Source organism: Apium graveolens, chromosome 8 (genome assembly GCF_009905375.1).
Source record: "Apium graveolens cultivar Ventura chromosome 8, ASM990537v1, whole genome shotgun sequence".
Classification (NCBI taxonomy): Eukaryota; Viridiplantae; Streptophyta; class Magnoliopsida; order Apiales; family Apiaceae; genus Apium; species Apium graveolens.
Window position 1 is genome coordinate 110,441,624 of NC_133654.1, and position 18,379 is coordinate 110,460,002.

General features: G+C 37.8%; 2 protein-coding genes and 1 non-coding gene across 3 annotated transcripts; 2 read left to right on the plus strand and 1 right to left on the minus strand.

Annotated features, from left to right (window-relative positions):
- Positions 1-3,016: 3,016 nt before the first annotated feature.
- LOC141681213 (small nucleolar RNA R71) lies at positions 3,017-3,123 on the minus strand. Its single transcript, XR_012558654.1, has one exon. It is a non-coding gene; the product is annotated as a small nucleolar RNA R71 (small nucleolar RNA).
- Positions 3,124-14,950: 11,827 nt separating this feature from the next.
- On the plus strand, positions 14,951-15,292 carry LOC141679863 (uncharacterized). The gene has a single exon (XM_074486237.1). It carries the CDS (start codon positions 14,951-14,953, stop codon positions 15,290-15,292), a length of 342 nt encoding a protein of 113 aa, XP_074342338.1.
- Positions 15,293-15,406: 114 nt separating this feature from the next.
- Positions 15,407-15,862, plus strand: LOC141679864 (uncharacterized). The gene has a single exon (XM_074486238.1). It carries the CDS (start codon positions 15,407-15,409, stop codon positions 15,860-15,862), a length of 456 nt encoding a protein of 151 aa, XP_074342339.1.
- The last annotated feature ends 2,517 nt before the right edge of the window (positions 15,863-18,379 follow it).

The following is an 18,379-nucleotide window of genomic DNA, read 5'->3' on the forward strand; positions in this document are numbered from 1 at the left end:
GAAATTGGATAGTAACCCTCAGACCTAGACCCCGGGTTTGGAGGGTGTTATAGGTTTGGCATCAGAGCTGTAGGTTTTGGTCTCTGAAATAAGAACATTAAGATTAAGATAAGATATGAAGATCACATAAGATAGGAATAGGAAGGTTAGGGTTTAGATAGTTTTTAGATTACGAATTTATAAGTTCTTGGAATTTGAATTGACCCTTTTTCTTTCCTTGTTATATTATCAAATGTCATCATCAGCATCGTCTGAGGGGACTGTTACCGGGACAGTTGCACCAGTGGTACCCCCAGTGTCAGTAGAGATACCAGCACAGATACCCCCTGAGCCACAGGAGCCAGTACCACCAGCTCTTGAGCAGCTACCAGATCCTATGGAGATGTTTGATCCTTTGAAATTCTTTGAGCCATTGGTTCCACCTCCACTACCTGTAGAGTATCAGTTTATGCCGAAGATAGATCCAGAGCTTCCACCAGCTGCAATACTACCTCCTTTGCCTGTGTATGTCCCAGCACCAGAGATATTTAAGATGCCCCAGTCGAGGGTATGGATGAGTATGATATGGGATTACAGTTACGTTTGCCGCAACAGAGTGTTGCAGGGATACTAGGATTCCATCTCAGCAGTCTGTTGGACAGGTTGCAGAGCCATACATGGTACCATATCATGAGTACAGTATTGTGAGAGAGGATGTACAGTATTAGAGATCGCAGTGTAGAGAGATCATGGGGTTGTTTGACCAGAGAGATAGAGGACCGTTAGCCGCACTTCAGCCAGATTACATGATGAGGCACATACTTCAGCAGAGGGTGTATAGTGCTACTCTTGAGTTAGATGCCTTGATGCATGATGGGAAGCATACCTATGTGGAGTTTCACCGAGTCACCCATCTTGCACAGTTGTTGAGTGGCATTTATGGCACTTTATTACGCTTCGTAAAGCTTTGAATTGGTGTATTTATACTCAAGGTGTTGGTATTTTAATGTTTTTTCTAGTGTTTTTTGCATTTTCAGGCATTCTCAAGGCAATCAGGTGAATTAGCATTGTTTTGGTGCTAATTTGTTGTTAGGAAGGTGTTGGAATAAAAGCTCATAGAAAGCCGACTCAAATCAGCAAGGAAAAATGAAGAAGTTAGAATTTTAGCCAGGAGGTCAGCGCGCCCGAGCTGTGATAGCGCGCGGCCTCGCCCAAAGTCCAGAAGCCCAGCGCGCCCGCGCTGTTGAAGCGCGCGCCCGCACCGGGTCGAGAAAAGAAATCCTGTATCTATTTGGCTTTTCATCCAGAAGACTTCTACTCTGTATGGGGCTGATATATATACATAAATAAGCTTGTTTTTTATAAGGAGACAGACTGGAGCACAAGGAGAAGGCATAAGAAGACCGTTTTAGCACAATTCAACCAAGGCGAAGAAGATCTAGTTTTAACTTGTGATTCTTTATTTAAATTGTAACATTGGATGCTAGTTTCCTTATTCTTGAACCTATACTCTTGTTTCGTACTTTGTTTATTATTCATTTATAAAGACTACATTTATTATACCATGCTTACCTCGGAACCCACGTTGATGATGAGTCCGATTATGGGCTAATCTTTATCGTAGGGTTCTAGCGGATTTATTTATGGATTTCTTTAGTTGATTTGTTTCGATGCCTTAGTGTGTGATGATTGTATCATAACCTAGTATTGGTTGTGCTTATTCGTCTTATGAGCGTCGCGAACTTATAAGATAGTGTGTTAATTCTTAATGAAGTGAAAGTGAATTTAAGGGTTAAAACATGCCATGCTAGCATAGGTTCATGTATTTGTTATGCATGATTCGTAGATAATTTTAACCATCTTACTTGCCCTATATAATCATGATAGATAACTTGTGTATTAAACCGTAATGTTGTCAAATTCTATAGACATATAGGGTCTCAATATAATTGGTTTCTATTCAGCTTCTATCTCTTTTGTGGATGTCTGGTAATATGGTATTCGTGCAACGAAAGTTGGCGTTTATCAGTTTCGTGTTATCTGATTAGTGTCATCACCATTATATGCTAAGGTTAAGAACAAAACGCTATTGAATGAAGTATCTAATGAAGTTAGAATCCCATATTTGTCATATATATTAATTCAACCATTCTTATTCTCTTAGTTATAATTGTTAGCTTAAGTTTAGTTAAAATAATCTCAATTTGCTAATCGTCTTAGCATTGGATAATAACCATATCATTGTTGCATACGTGCATATTCTTTAATTAATCAAAGAATCTCTGTGGGAACGAATTTGATCTAAATCTTATACTACTTGTGAACGTATATACTTGCGTGTATTTTAGCGCTTGTTTAGTGACTAACAAGTTGTTGGCGCCACTGTCGGGCACCTCGGTGTTAATTTTTAGTTTATGTGTTTGTAATCAGTGTTCGTTAAAGTTCATTGACTCGGACATTGTTACGTATCTGTTTCTTTGTCTTATTTCAGGTACTCTAGCGAGTGTGTATGCATACGCATTCTCGGTCTCGTAAGAGAAATCTGGATCAAGCCGAGGAAGAAGCTGTAGTGGTTCGAAGGGAAGTTGTTGAGGACGAAGAGAAGGTAGAAGAAGAAAAGAAAGTCGAGGAACCAATTTTAGAAGTCAGGGGAGATCAAACAGGAAGTCCTAAGGCTTTGATGGACTATTCTCATCCTAAGATCAATGATATTCAGTCAAGCATCATCAGACTAGCCATCTCGGCTAACACTTTTGAGATCAAGTGGAGCACGATTCAGATGATACATAACTCATTTCAGTTTGGGGGTTCTCCTACAAAAGACCCCAACATGCACATCAGGGAATTTATCAAGATCTGTGACACTTTTAAGTTTAATGGTGTGACTGAAGATGCTATCAAGCTGTGACTGTTCATATTCTCTCTGAGGGATAAAGCTAAGTGCTAGTTACATTCTTTACCACCAGGGTCTATCACTATTTGGGAAGATCTTTCTCAAAAGTTTCTCACTAAATTCTTTCCTATGGCGAGGACTGTTGCAATTAGAAATGCTCTTACTCAGTTTGCTGAGCATACTGGAGAATCTCTGTGTGAGGCTTAGGATCGATATAAGGAGATGCTAAGGAAGTGCCCACATCGTGGCATGCTTGATTGGATGATTATAAACTATTTCTACAATGGATTAGGTGCTACTTCTAGATTCATGCTTGATGCAGCATCAGAAGGAGCCTTGTGGGCTAAGAGCTACAATGAAGCTTATGAATTGATTGAGCTTATGGCTGCTAATGAATACCAGAATCCTTCCCAGAGACTGACTCAGGGAAAAGTAGCAGGAATTCTGGAGTTGGATGCAGCAACTGCTATAGCTGGCCAACTTAAAGCTTTGACGATGAAGGTGGACACTTTGGCTAATTATGGAGTTAATCAAGTCACTAGTGTCTGTGACCTTTATGCTGGTGCCCATGAGACTGATCAGTGTGCTATTTCTAGTGAATCAGCTCCATTTGTGAGCTACTTTTAGCGATCGCAACAACCTGTGACAGCCATCTATCATCCTAATAACCACAATCATCCTAATTTCAGCTGGAGCAACGCTCAGAATGCGGTTCAACATCCTTATCAGCAGTACCCAGCTAAGCAGTACAACCCCCCGGTTTTCAGCAACCGCAATATGCACCAAGACAGTAATTTCAGCTACAACAAGCTAATGAAAAATCTGAATTAGAGGAGTTGAAGCTCATGTGCAAAAGCCAAGTTATTTCAATCAAGACCTTGGAAAATCAAATTGGACCAATTGTCAATGCCTTGATAAATTGTCAACCTGGTACACTACCTAATGACACTGAAGTACCAGGACAGAGGAAAGCTAAGGAGCAGATGAAGGCAATCACTTTAAGGTCTGGGAAGGTTGCGAATCTCGAACAAACGCAAGTTTCGAATGAAGAAGCTGGGGCTGAAGAAGAAGTAGAGCAACATGAAGTAGAAGTGGAACAAAGAAAGACTACTATTGAGCACACTCCTGAGGGTAATACATGGGAGAAATAGATATATCATCCACCGCTTTTTCCTAAGCGGCTGCAAAAGAAAAAGCTAGATAAGCAATTTGAGAAGTTTCTGGAGGTGTTCAAGAAACTTCATATCAATATATCTTTCGATGAGGCTCTTGAGCAGATGCCTAGTTACGCAAAGTTCATGAAAGGTATCCTATCTCGGAAAGTGAAGCTTGATGACTTAGAGACCGTTGCTCTCACGGAGGAATGCAGTGTTGTGTTGCAACAGAAGTTACCTCCGAAGCTTAAAGATCCTGGAAGCTTTACTATTCCGTGTACAATTGGAAAAGTGTCTTTTGACATATGCTTATGTAACTTGGAAGCTAGCATTAATTTGATGACCTTGTCAATCTTCAAGAAGTTAAACTTGCCTGATCCAAAATCGACTTTTATGACTTTCCAGTTGGCCGACCGTTCTATTACATATCCGCGAGGTATTGTGGAGGATGTCTTAGTCAAGGTTGATAAACTCATCTTCCCTGCTAATTTCATAATTCTTAATTTCGAGGAGGATAAGAGGATTCCCATAATCTTGGGGAGACCTTTCTTGGAAACTGGCCGTACCTTGATAGATGTGCAGAAGGGTGAGCTTATAATGCGAGTGCTGGATCAGGATGTAACTTTTAATGTGTTCAATGCTATGAAATTTCCTATAGAAAATGAGGAGTGCTTAAAGATGGAGTTGGTTGATTCTGTGGAGACTTTAGAAGATCAATTGCTAAGGTTTGATGCCTTAGAGAAGGCCTTGTTGGAAAATTCAGATAGTGAAGATGACGAAGGTGATGAGCAATTGCAATATCTAAATGCTTCTCCCGGGAAGAGGAAGATTGATATGCCTTTTGAATCTCTTGGAATGGAGGAATTGAACAAAACTCCTAAACGCCTCAAGCCATCCATTGAGGAAGCTCCTATTCTTGAGCTTAAGCCTTCACCTGAATATTTGAGGTATGCTTTTTTAGGTGATGCATTTACTCTTCCTGTGATTATTGCATCTGACCTTTCAGGTAGTGATGAAGAGAAGCTCTTGAGGATTCTAAGAGAATTCAAATCGGCAATTGGTTGGACCATAGCAGATATTAAGGGAATCAACCCTTCTTATTACATGCATAAAATTCTTCTAGAGGAAGGTAGCAAGCCTACGGTTGAGCAGCAAAGAAGGCTTAATCCAATCATGAAGGAAGTAGTGAAGAAAGAAATTCTTAAGTGGCTGGATGCAGGGATTATATATCCCATTTCTGACAGTTCTTGGGTAAGTTCAGTTCAGTGTGTACCGAAGAAAGGAGGTATTACAGTTGTTGCTAATGAGAAGAATGAGCTCATTCCTACTCGAACAGTCACGGGCTGGAGAGTTTGTATGGACTATAGGAAGCTAAATAAGGCCACTAGGAAGGATCACTTCCCTTTGCCTTTCATTGACCAGATGCTCGACATGTTGGCTGGTCATGAGTACTATTGTCTTCTGGATGGCTATCCGGGTTATAATCAGATTTGTTTCACTCCATAGGATCAGGAGAAGACGACCTTCACTTGTCTATTTGGTACTTTCGCCTTTAGACGAGTTTCTTTTGGTCTGTGTGGTGCACCAGCCACATTTCAGAGATGTATGATGGCCATCTTTTTTGATATGATTGGCCAGAATGTGGAGGTGTTCATGGACGACTTCTCTGTATTTGGCAATTCTTTTGATGAATGCTTGCAGAATCTTGGAAATGTTCTCAAGAGGTGTGTTGAGACCAATCTGGTTCTCAACTGGGAAAAATGTCACTTTATGGTGTGACAAGGCATTATTCTTGGGCACAAAGTTTCTAGTAAAGGTCTTGAGGTGGACAAAGCCAAGGTGGGGGTCATTTAAAATCTTCCTCCACCTATTTCTCTTAAGGGAATTCGCAGTTTTCTTGGTCATGCGGTTTTCTATAGGCGTTTCATCAAGGACTTCTAGAAGATTTCGAAGCCATTATGTAGTTTCTAGAGAAAGATGTCCCTTTTAAGTTTGATGACGAGTGCCTTGCCACTTTTGAGACGTTGAAAAAGAGTTTAATCACGGCACCTGTCATAACTGCACCTGACTGGAATGAACCTTTTGAGATGATGTGTGATGCAAGTGACTATGCAGTTGGAGCAGTTCTTCGGTAGAGAAAGAACAACATATTTCATGTGGTCTACTACGCTAGTAAGACCTTGAATGGTGCTCAACTTAATTATACTACTATGGAGAAAGAACTTTTGGCTATCATCTACGGTTTTGAGAAATTTTGATCTTATCTACTCGGGACTAAAGTGACAGTTTTCACTGATCACGCTGCAATTTGATGTCTCATCTCAAAGAAGGACTCAAAGCCTAGATTGATTAGATGGGTTCTTTTGCTTCAAGAATTGGAGTTAGAGATCAAGGACATAAAGGGGACTAAAAACCAAATCACTGATCATCTCTCACATTTAGAGAACCCTAATGCTACTACACTGGACAAGACATTGATTAATGAGTCTTTTCCCGATGAGCAGCTGTTTGGAGTGCAAGAGGAAGAACCGTGGTTTGCAGACATTATGAACTACCTTGTGAGTAATATCATGCCTCCCGACTTAACATATGCTCAAAGGAAGAAGTTTCTGCATGAAGTGAAGTGGTATATGTGGGATGAGCCATTTCTTTTTCGATAAGGATCTGACCAAATCATCAGGAGATGTATTCCTTACAGCGAAACGGGGGGGGGGGATCTTGCGAGATTGCCACTCAATGGCTTATGGAGGACACTATGGTGGAGAAAAGACAACATCTCGTATTCTTTAAGCAGGTTTCTTTTGGACGACCTTGTTTAAAGATGCTCATCAGTTCATTTTGAAATGTGATCGATGTCAACGTGTGGGTAATATGTCCAAGAGGGATAAAATGCCTCTTAATGTGCTTCTCAATGTTAAAGTATTTGATGTTTAGGGAATTGACTTCATGGGGCCATTTGTCTCATCTTGTAACAATTAGTATATCTTGTTGGCGGTTGATTATATGTCGAAATGGGTTGAAGTTAAGGCATTGCCAATGAACGATGCGAAGGTGGTGCTTAATTTTCTTCACAAGCAGATATTCACAAGGTTTGGAACTCCGACAGTCATAATCAGTGATGAGGGGTTGCATTTTTACAATCGCAAGTTCACTTCTATAATGTACAGGTATAATGTGAATCATCACATTGCTACAGCTTATCATCCTCAGAAAAATGGTCAAGCTAAGGTATCTATCAGAGAGATCAAGCGCATTTTAGAGAAAATGGTGTGTCCATCAAGGAAAGATTGGTCTTTGAAGCTTGATGAAGTTGTTTGGGCATATAGAACAACATACAAGACTCCATTGGGAATGTCGCCTTTTCAGTTGGTTTATGGTAAGTGGTGTCATCTACCTACGGAGCTCGAACATAAGGCGTATTGGGCTTTGAAGAAGTTGAATCTGGACTTGGATGCAGCTGGAAAGAAGAGGATGCTTCAATTGAATGAACTTGATGAGTTTCAACTTCAAGCTTATGAAAACAACAAAATGTATAAGGAGAAAGTCAAGAAGTGGCACGATAGGGATCTAGTGCTCAAATCATTTGTGCTGGGATAACAAGTCCTTTTGTTTAACTCTCGTCTCCATCTTTAACCTGGAAAGTTGAAGTCAAGATGGTCAGAGCCCTTCATAATCAAAACTATGTTTCCATATGGAGCTGTGGAAATTTTTTAGAATGATCCGGGCCAAGCATTTAAGGTAAATGGTCAGAGGTTGAAGCATTACTATGGTGACACGGCAAACCGTGAGGTGGTTAGTGCCGTTTTATTGTCTGTTTGATCTCAGGATTCTACATCGAGCTAACAACGTAAAACAAGCACTTCTTGGGAGGCAACCCAAGTTTGTTGTACATTAGTAGGTAGAGCAAGCAAGAAGAAATGAGAAAAACACAAAAAAAAATCAGAAAAAGAAAAAAATTCAGGGCCAACATCAGAACCTGAGCGCACCCACGCTGATCTAGCATGCGACCGCGCTGTTTTTCCAGAAAACCAAGCACGCCCGCGCTAATCTAGCATGCACCCACGCCGATTTAGAAGAAGGTGAGCGTGCCTGCGCTGTTCAAGCACGCGGCCACGCCGGGGTCCTATTTCCAAAAAAAATAGCAGTTTGTGAAGAGAAAATCGGGATTTTGGCTATAAAATCAATTCCCACCCGAAATTTACTCTTCCACATCCCAAATTTCCCTCTCCAAATCAAACCCATTATTCCCACGATTCCCATAATTAATTCCCACTTCTAATCCATATCTAATTCTTTTCTCATCACCTATATATACACACACTTATACACAAACTTCTCCACCACATCTCAAATTCTCAAACACAAATCTCTCTTAAACACTTAGCTTTTATTCTCTCTTATTCAATCCCAATGGCACCCAAGAGACAAAGAACTCAAGAAAGCAGCAACACCACTGATTCTTCGAGTGCGGGTGGTGTGAGGCCGAGGTTTTCTACTCCCGAGGCTGAAGTGGAGTACATGAGGCTTCTCTCAAATCCTGTAGCAAAGGAGTGAGGTTTTCTGCCATCAGGGAAGGATGGTAAGTTGTTAGAGATGATTCTGGAGATGGGCTGGATTCCTTTTTGTGAGGCTTCCGCTGCTGTGCCCATGAGTGTTGTTTGAGAGTTTTATGCTAATATGATGGTGGAGAAGAATGGTTTCACTTTGGTGAGGAGGATGACAGTGGAGTATAGTGCTGATGTAATACTGAGGGTGATTGAGCAGCCCACGAGGAAGCCCGATTAGGACACTTGGAATGATAAGTCTTTAGAGGACTTTGATCTGGATATGATTATTGCTACTTTGTGTGTGCCTGAGACTCACTTGAAGTTCAAGAGGGGCATAACTGAGTACTCTACGTTCCCTGCGTCGTGCATGAACAGGTTTGCACGTGCATGGAACTTTTTTATCTGTGCTAACATCATGCCATAATCACATGTGCATGAGATTACTGTGGAGCGTGCTCATCTATTGTGGGGTATTCTTCAGGGAGACTATGTTGATTTGGGGATGGTTATATATTAAGGGATTTTAAGATTTTTGTGAGGAGGTACTACGGGTTCCATACCCTATGCATCCGTTGTGACGAAGTTGTGCATGGCAGTTGGTCTTTATTGGCCCGCACATGAGTAGTTGCAGCTTCCCAGTGCTCCTATCGATAGTTCTACACTATTGAACATGATAGAGTGGTATAGTGGGAAGCCTAATCCTAAGGGGCCTGGTTATTCTTATGACCATCTGTCGGGTGGAAGGCCGGCAGATCAGACATTTGCTAGTGGAACTTCGTAGGATCGTCAAGCAGCATGGAGAGCTCAGTTGGGAGAGGAGGCTAGTCCTTCGAGATCGTAGCAGCAGCAGGAGGAGTAAGCAGGAGCAGAGGTTGGAGCTGGTTTGAGTTCGATGCAGTATAGGCGTCTAGCGAGGAGGATGGATGCGATGCATGACATCCGTAGCAGGATTACACGTGATCTCACCCAGACACTTGGGACTGCATTCAGAGCCATAGGTGTTAACATCCAGTGGCCAGTATTTGGTGAGGATTTCATGTATCCACCTCCAGACACGCCTGACATACCACCCGTTGAGGGTGATGATCCTGATTCGGAGTAGGTACGCCTGATTCCTTACTATTACCTTCACTGAGGACATTAAATATTTTAAGTTTGGGGGTAGTAGTTGAAGGATTATATTTTGTGTGATTCGCATATAGTTTGCATATTCATGATAGTTTAGTGCATATAGTTGCATATTTTGCCATGTAGTAGTTTTTTTTGTTTTTTTAATTTTTTTGGTAGTTTTTATGATAGTAGTTCATGTAGTTTCATGCATTTGCATTATAACATGATCCCTTAGATGATTTTTCCGATTGACTTGTGATGTTGATGCTAGTATAGTGATGTCGTATTTAGTGATGTTAAGTCTTATCGAATTGATTTGCATGCTAGAGACAATTGTAGTTCACTAAGTTTTATAGGTTGCTTGAGTGTTAGATCATGATCATGGTTTGTTTGTTTGTCGAGGTTTAATCGCTTGTTTATATTTAGAATTTAGGATATTCTTTTAATAATAAATTAACATGGATATTTTAAAAATTGGAGAAAATTGGATTTCATTGCTAGTTGTGTGGCTAGGTGTCAAATGGCCAGTAGCCGGCTCATATTTATATGAGTAGTCTAGGGTTGAATGAGATGGAGCGAAACACACTCATTCAGAAATTGTTGAAAAAAGAAAAAAAAAGAAAAAAAAGAAAAAAAAAATATTTAAGTGTTATGTATAATTGATCACGAGTGAGCTCTTCAGTACTCGAGTTATTAAGTTCTTAGGGGACTTTGTGCCTAGTGTCCTAAGGCTTGTATAATCTGTGATCCGTTAATCTAACGCTCGCTACATGGTAACTATTTTATAAGTCTTTTATGGACCTCATTCATTGCACGGTCAAATAAGCATATTTGTGTTGTTTTTTTGTGAATAAAAGCACGAATCCATGTAATACTCCGATATAAGAATTGAAGTATTATAAGTTATTTTGAGTCTAGCTTTTATTTTATTTATAAACTTATGATTGCTTTGATGAGTAGTGAGTTATGATTATTGATCTAGTTGCGATGGTATATCTATAAGCATTCGCACACACGCACGTCTCTGGTTTGTAGATTGATTTGTATGGTTTGATTGATCTTTATGCGAGTAATTGCATTTGTTGAGATGTTGCTTGTTGATTGGTTTAGTTATTCTATGGGGATTATTGTATTCATTTAGTTGCATTCATGTATTTTTATTTCTTGTTCTTTGAGTTTGTTTATGCTTGAGGACAGACATCGATTCAAGTTTGGGAGTATGTTGAGTGGCATTTATGACACTTTATTACGCTCCGTAAAGCTTTGAATTAGTGTATTTGTACTCAAGTTGTTGGTGTTTTAATGTATTTTCTAGTGTTTTTACATTTTCAGGCATTCTCCAGGTAATCAGGTGAATTAGCATTATTTTGGTGCTAATTTGGTATTAGGAAGGTGTTGGAATAAAAATTCATGGAAAGCCGACCCAAATCAGCAAGAAAAATGAAGAAGTCAGAATTTTAGCCAGGAGGTCAGCGCGCCCGCGCTGTGATAGTGCGCGGCCGTGCCCAAATTCCAGAAACCCAGCGCGCCCGTGCTGTTGAAGCGCGCGCCCGCGTCGGGTCGAGAAAAGAAATCCTGATTCTATTGGGCTTTTGATCCAGGAGACTTCTACTCTGCATGGGGATGCTATATATACATAAATAAGCTTGTTTTTTTTATAAGGAGACATACCAGAGCACAAGGAGAAGACGTAAGAAGACCGTTTTAGCACAATTCAACCAAGGCGAAGAAGATCTAGTTTTAACTTGTGATTCTTTGTTTAAGTTGTAACGTTGGATGCTAGTTTTCTTATTCTTGAACCTATACTCTTGTTTCGTACTTTGTTTATTATTCGTTTATAAAGACTATGTTTATTATGAAAGAGATATGTCCTAAGTCCAATCATGTATGAGGATTTAGGAATAACTTTTATATAATCTGTTTTGATTTCATTGATATTAATAAAAGGCTTGTTTTGTTTTTATTGTGGGCTCTATCTATTTAAATATTTAAATAAGATATACCACAGTTTAGAGTAAAGCTTTTTATGGATTGTGATGAGATAATAATAATGAGACCTAAAAGATAAAAACTCTAAACTTAAATAGTTCCTGGTCATAGGATTACTAACTGGTAATTAATAATCCGCAAAGATCGGTACATACTATGCTTGCTTCATTATGAGGGATGTCTGTTCTCATAGATATTTGTGTGATGACACTATAGCTAGTATGTAGGTGTTTATTACAGAATAAGTTCACTGAACATGGCTCACACAGCTGAACAACTGATGGAGTTCACTCACGTGTTAGCAGTTGTTCATATAGTGATAGTTGTACAAGTATCCTTAGACTTGAGGTCATCATAGTCATCTTGTGTACACTGAACTATGCTTTGGTTTAGTTCTTAGTCTCAAGGGACAATTATAAGGGCTCTACTGGGTATAGGAATTTGTACACGAAGATAATGTATGATCAATAAAGGATCTACCCCTTCCAGTAAAGGAAGAGAATGTTCAATGCTGATCCACTTATGCTAGTTCAGGAATCTCTGGCCAGAGTGAATGAAATTAGAAAGGAGTTTCTAATTTACATTAAATAGAACTAAGCATAGTGAATGGGAAAGCAAGGGATTAAATAAGATAGGTTTGACACAAGTTTCATGCCTTGTATTTAATCGTGACATTGCAGGGTAGAAGGAATTAATTGTACGGTAACTACTCACAGAATAGGTTCTTGGTATTCTAAGCAGTGAATTCGTATTATCCAGATAGTCGCGATATGCTGAGAAGTATCCCTCACGATGTAGAATAAATATGATTAATTAATCATATTTAATGAATTAGAGAATTTATATAAATAATGATAGAATAGTTTTATTATTATTTATTTCTACTACCGGGTTAATATTGAACCTACAGGGTCACACCATAAAAGAGAATGATTTAATGGTGGAGGAATTAATTAATAATGGCTGATAATTATTTGTTTATGAAATAAATAATTAATTGGCAAATTTAATAATTGATTAAATGAGATTTAATTGATTATAAATTAATTAAGAAAAGGTTCTTAATATTATTAATTAAGAATTTAATTTTTGGAAATTAAATTAAGTGAGAGAATTATTTCTAAAGAGTTTAGAAAAAGGATTAATAATTAAAAGGTGTTTTAATTATTAGTGAGAATAATAAATGGTTAATAATAATAATATTTTATGGGAAAATTTTTAGCTGAAAATTTTGCCTATAAATAGACTATAATAAACCCTATTTTTGCCTCAACCAAAAAGATTTACAAAACCCTAATTCTCTCCATCTCCTCCTCCTTCATTACATCGTTTTCTTCGTGGATACCGGTGGAGTGCTTCACACTTGTGGAGCAGCTGCTAAGGATCTCCGTTCATCGTTTTTGGATCGCCATTAAGGACCTCCATCTTTCCATTAACGTAAAGCTTCTTAAGGTAAACATACTGAACTACGAATTAAATATTATTTTTCGTATGGATCCTGCGGAGGGTTTCGGTTTTTTTAAGATTTAAATTTATGTTTTCGCTGCGTTTTTGTGCTAAAAACCCTTCAATGGCATCAAAGCTACTTGCGAAAAGCTTTTAATTCGTTTATGTGTTTAACTGTTTTCGATATATGAGCATGTACGTGATTCGCCATGATTTGATATTGATATAATATGCTTATATATGTATGGTTTTGAATATATGATATTCATGTGACTTGTATAATTTTAAGATAATTATGTAATCTGTATATATACTGATATATACATGATTTATGTTTGTTCTAATTATGAGAATCATATTAGATACGGATTCTGAATTGGCTGCTGCAGATTTGCTGAAATCTGGGTCTGGTGTCTGATTTACGCAAACGAATACCCTAATCCATAGGTAAACATGCGTCTGAACAAAAATGATAGCTAAAGCTATCTACGACTTGTCTGTAAGGCGTTTGACGTCGTTTATTGCCCGTAAACAGTGATTCTTATTTTTCTGATTTGATTCTGATTTTTCAGATTTTTGTCATATTTTTTTTATGATGAGATCATGGATAATATGATATGTTAAGATCAGATTATATGTTTTAACATGCTTTTATGTGTTGTATGAGCATGGTGGATGCAGGGGAGGAACTAGGGGGGGACCGAAGGGAGCCCCGGTCCCCGCCAACTGCGGAATAACCCCAAAATTTTATTATAAAATTTTAAAATTTACAATCAAAAATTTTTTTGGTCCCCCTAGATTTAAAAAAATAATTTGAAATTGAGAATTGATTATACAAAATTTTATTGATTTTGTTAATTATTTCATTCAAAATAATATTGATTAGATGGAAATCATGGAATTTGTTCATTAATCTTAATAATTAATAAATAAACATATAAGATAAAGATAGTACAATTTGAAACAAAAAAAAGATGCTTAAAACTAAAGTCTAAAAACAGAACATACTTATTCAGTTGTTCTGCTCCGGTCCCAAAACCCCCAATACACACTATACATACAAGTTACAAAATTACAATCCCTAATATCATCTCTCTTTATCTACTCTACCTTTGCATCTAATCCGTAAATATGAGTAAGAGAAAAGAGATTATATCCTATTTTCAACCCAAGAAGAAGCAAACAACTACTTGTGAAAATGAAGAACCTTCTGCCGCCTCAATTGAAGTCACTGGAGATGGAGTTGAGCCTCTGATTTTTGGTGGGATAAACAGAAACTCCGAGCAAAATCCTCAAAATCCAGAGATTGTTAATGAAGGTATTGATTCTGAGAACACTGATGAAATTATTGATTTCAATTCGTTAATACGTGATCCTGGTTTGCGGAAACAAATTGAGACTTATCATCCAAATAAAAAAGATTTAATTAGGAGAGCATACATTGATCTTGCCTCATATCAACCTGTGCAAGTTTATCCCTTCTCTGGTCCAGAAAATCATCCCCGTCGATTTCAAAAGAGTTGGTTTGATAAATTTCCTTGGTTAGAGTACTCCCCAGAAAAGATGCAGCATATTGCTTTTATTGTTTTCTTTTTGCTAAAAATGCATTAGGAAGGTGTGGCTCGAATACTTTTACTGTCAAGGGGTTTAACAGTTGGAGGAAAGTAAACAATGGAAAAGATTGTGCTTTTAGATGTCATGTTGGGAAAGGAGATGGTTCTAATTCAGCTCATAATTTTGCGGCTAAATGTTATTATAATCTTAAAAATCAGCCTTGTCACTTGGAGAAGATAGTGGAGAAACAAAGTGCAGAAGAGATCAAATGAAATCGAATGCGTCTTAAAACATCGATAGATACAATCAAATGGTTGACATTCCAAGCTTGTGCATTCGGAGGACATGATGAAAGCTGCAACTCGAAGAATCAGGGTAATTTTCTTGAGATGTTAAAACTTTTGGCTTCTTACAATCCTCAAGTAGAAGAAATAATTTTAGATAAAGCCCCCAAAAATGCCAAATACACTTCACCAAAAATTCAAAAAGAACTTTTACATGTTTTTGCTAGGAAAGTGCAAGATTTAATTTGTGATGAGATTGATGATGCAAAATATTGTTTGATTGTGGATGAATCTAGAGATATTTCTAAAAGGGAGCAAATGGCTATTGTGGTTTAGTTCGTTGATAAAAACGGCTTTGTGAGGGAGCGTTTCTTGGATTTAGTCCATGTTAAAGATACAACTTCTTTAACTTCTTTAACTTCTCTTCGTCGACAAGGAAAGCAAAAGCAAATGGTGACAATGGAACATCATTACCGAGTAGAAATCTTTACAGCTGCCATAGATCAACAATTACAGGAGCTAAACAATAGATTCAGTGAACAAATGACAGAGCTTCTCATTTTAAGTGCATCACTAAATCCTAGGGATGGTTACAGGTCTTTCAACATAGAGAACATTTGCAAGTTAGCTGAAAAGTTTTATCCAAAAGATTTTTTGGGAGATGAAAAAATCCATCTACAGTGTGAACTACAACATTATGGGTTAGATGTTCCGATTCATCCAGATTTGAAGAATCTGTCTACTCTTGGTGATTTATGTCATGGATTGGTAACCAAAGGGAAAGCTGACATGTATCCATTAGTTGATAGACTATTAAGGCTTGTCTTGACTCTTCCAGCATCTACTGCAACATCTGAACAAGCTTTTTCTGCTATGAAAATTGTGAAAACAAGTCTTCGCAATTGAATGGAAGATGAATTTTATAGGGATTATTTGATAGTGTATATTGAAAAGGAGATTGCGGAGACCATTTCTGCCGAGGAGATCATTGATTCTTTTTATTTGATCAAAGAAAGGCGTGCGTGCCCATCTCAAATAAATCGGTATATTTTCTACTTTTATTTATTTTGGTCCCCCCCCATGTTAGATTCCTAGTTCCGCCCCTGGGTGGATGGTTATGGCCTTTCGACCTTAGTGTAATGGTTTTGGTTTTGGTTTTAAATACGACTTGCATGTCGTCAATCTTTGTAATCATAAATCTCGAATGTAACTCGAGTTATTCTTGTAAGTTCATTAGATTAGTTTTACTTTCAATCATGTAATGTAATTGAAGACTCAAGAAGGCTATCCAATGGAGGTGATACAAAGAAAAGATGAGGCATACAAGAAGTCTAAACAAAGAAGAAGACTTATGTAATAAGTAGTTGTATTTATTTCCATCACCATATTAGATTCACCTTGATCTTTATCATGAGCTTGATAAAGATCACATAGGATGGGGCCATAACCAAACATATTTACTTTATTGGACTTTACATTTACTTGTTTATTTAATTTTATATATGAGATATATGCCTATGTTTACCATGCGATGATAGATTTAGGTGAACTTAAATCAATATAAGGCGTGCTCTAGAAAATCTAGAATAAGAATCGTTTCTTGCCTTAACAATAAATATTATGAATACGATCATGAGATTCTTGTGTTTATGAAACACGTAATTGAATATGAATTTTCAATATTGAGAGAAAGGATGATTCTGTCAACAACAGATTTCTATCTGTAAGAAAGGGTTATTAAGTGACGCCTCTTGACAATGCTCCACCCGATCTGGGAATCATCTGATTACCGATTATTAATTTGAAATATTTAATTTAAAAGGAAGAATCTCTTTATAATATGATTATGATTGTAACGTAATTTAATCCCTCTAAAATTAAATAATATCAAGTTGTAATTGGCCAATGACACAACGGGCTTGTGTCGGTCATAGCCTTCCAACATGGTAGAAAGTGGTTCTTATTTTTAAATCATTGTCGTTTCGTGCTACAGCCGAGGGCTTTGATTTCTAAATAAGAAATACTTGTCTATTACATAGAGATGTGTACATTAAATTGGAATCTAATGGTCGGTACGTGCTACAGCCGTGGGCCGTTGGAGACTGATTCAATTGTACGAAATGTTGGGTTAGACTTGACTTAGAATATTGAGTTTGTCGTGCCACAGCGGTGACTCAATTATTCAAGAGGCTAAACTTACATTAGGGAATAACATAAGATGTAATTGACAAGAGTTGTCTTCCTATTGAACATCACATGACATTTCGTGCCACAGCCGAGGTTGTGTGATGGAATGTAGGATCCCTATTCCCACTAGCATTATGAATGCTTAATTTTCACTTAGGGGGTTGAAAAAATTAGATAAACTAGTGGGAGACACTTATGAATAAAGACCCGATTCATATAGTGTTTTGAAAATGAAATTGAATATTTGCTAAGTGTTGTTATGTGTTTATCATTTACAGATTTACTATATTCGTCATGTCTTCTGCACTATCACTCCGGAGCATACTAGATGCTCACAAGTTGACTGGTCCTAATTTAGCTGTTTGTTTTCACTGTAACAAGTTGGGGCACTGGAAGAGGAACTGCAAGGTTTACCTTGCAGAATTGAAGAAGAAGGGTAGTGAGACTACCGCTTCTGATTCAGGCATGTTCATGATCGAAGTTAATATGTCACTAGGTCAAATTTCTACTTGGGTATTAGATACCGCCTGTGGTTCTAATATTTGCAATTCGTTACAGGGACTAAAGGGAAGTAGGACTCTTGAAAAAGATGAGGTGATTCTACGTATGGGCAATGGAGCAAGGGTTGTGGCCATATTTGTAGGATCATTTAGTTTACATATGCCTATGGGCAAGACTATTATTTTGAATAATTGTTATTACGTTCCCTCTATTGTGAGGAATATTGTTTCTATTCCTATGTTGGATGTGGATGGTTTTTCATTTATTATTAAGAATAATGAATGTTCTATCCTTAGAGATAATGTTGTTTTTGGACGTGGCATTTTAAATAATGGTCTGTATGTGTGTGACGTAGAGCATGATTTACTTCAGATTGAACAAACTAATAAAAGAAAACGAGATGATGAAAATCTGACCTATTTATTGCACTGTAGGCTAGGTCATATTAGTGAAAATAGACTGCGGACATTGCATAAGGAAGGATTACTTGACCCCTTTGATTTTGAATCATATCCTACATGTGAGTCTTGTCTATTGGGTAAAATGACCAAATCTCTATTTAGTGGACATGGAGAGAGGGCTGCAGATTTGCTAGGATAGGTACACACAGATGTATGTGGACCAATGCCTACGCAAGCTATGGGTGGATTTTCGTACTTCATTACTTTCATAAATGATAGATCTAGATTCAGATATGTGTATTTGATGAAACACAAGTCTGAAGCCTTTGAAAAG

What these genes read in the sequence shown, in the direction of transcription:
- LOC141679863 (XM_074486237.1), top strand. Translation starts at nt 14,951, where the DNA reads ATGCGTCTTAAAACATCGATAGATACAATCAAATGGTTGACATTCCAA.
- LOC141679864 (XM_074486238.1), top strand. Translation starts at nt 15,407, where the DNA reads ATGGTGACAATGGAACATCATTACCGAGTAGAAATCTTTACAGCTGCC.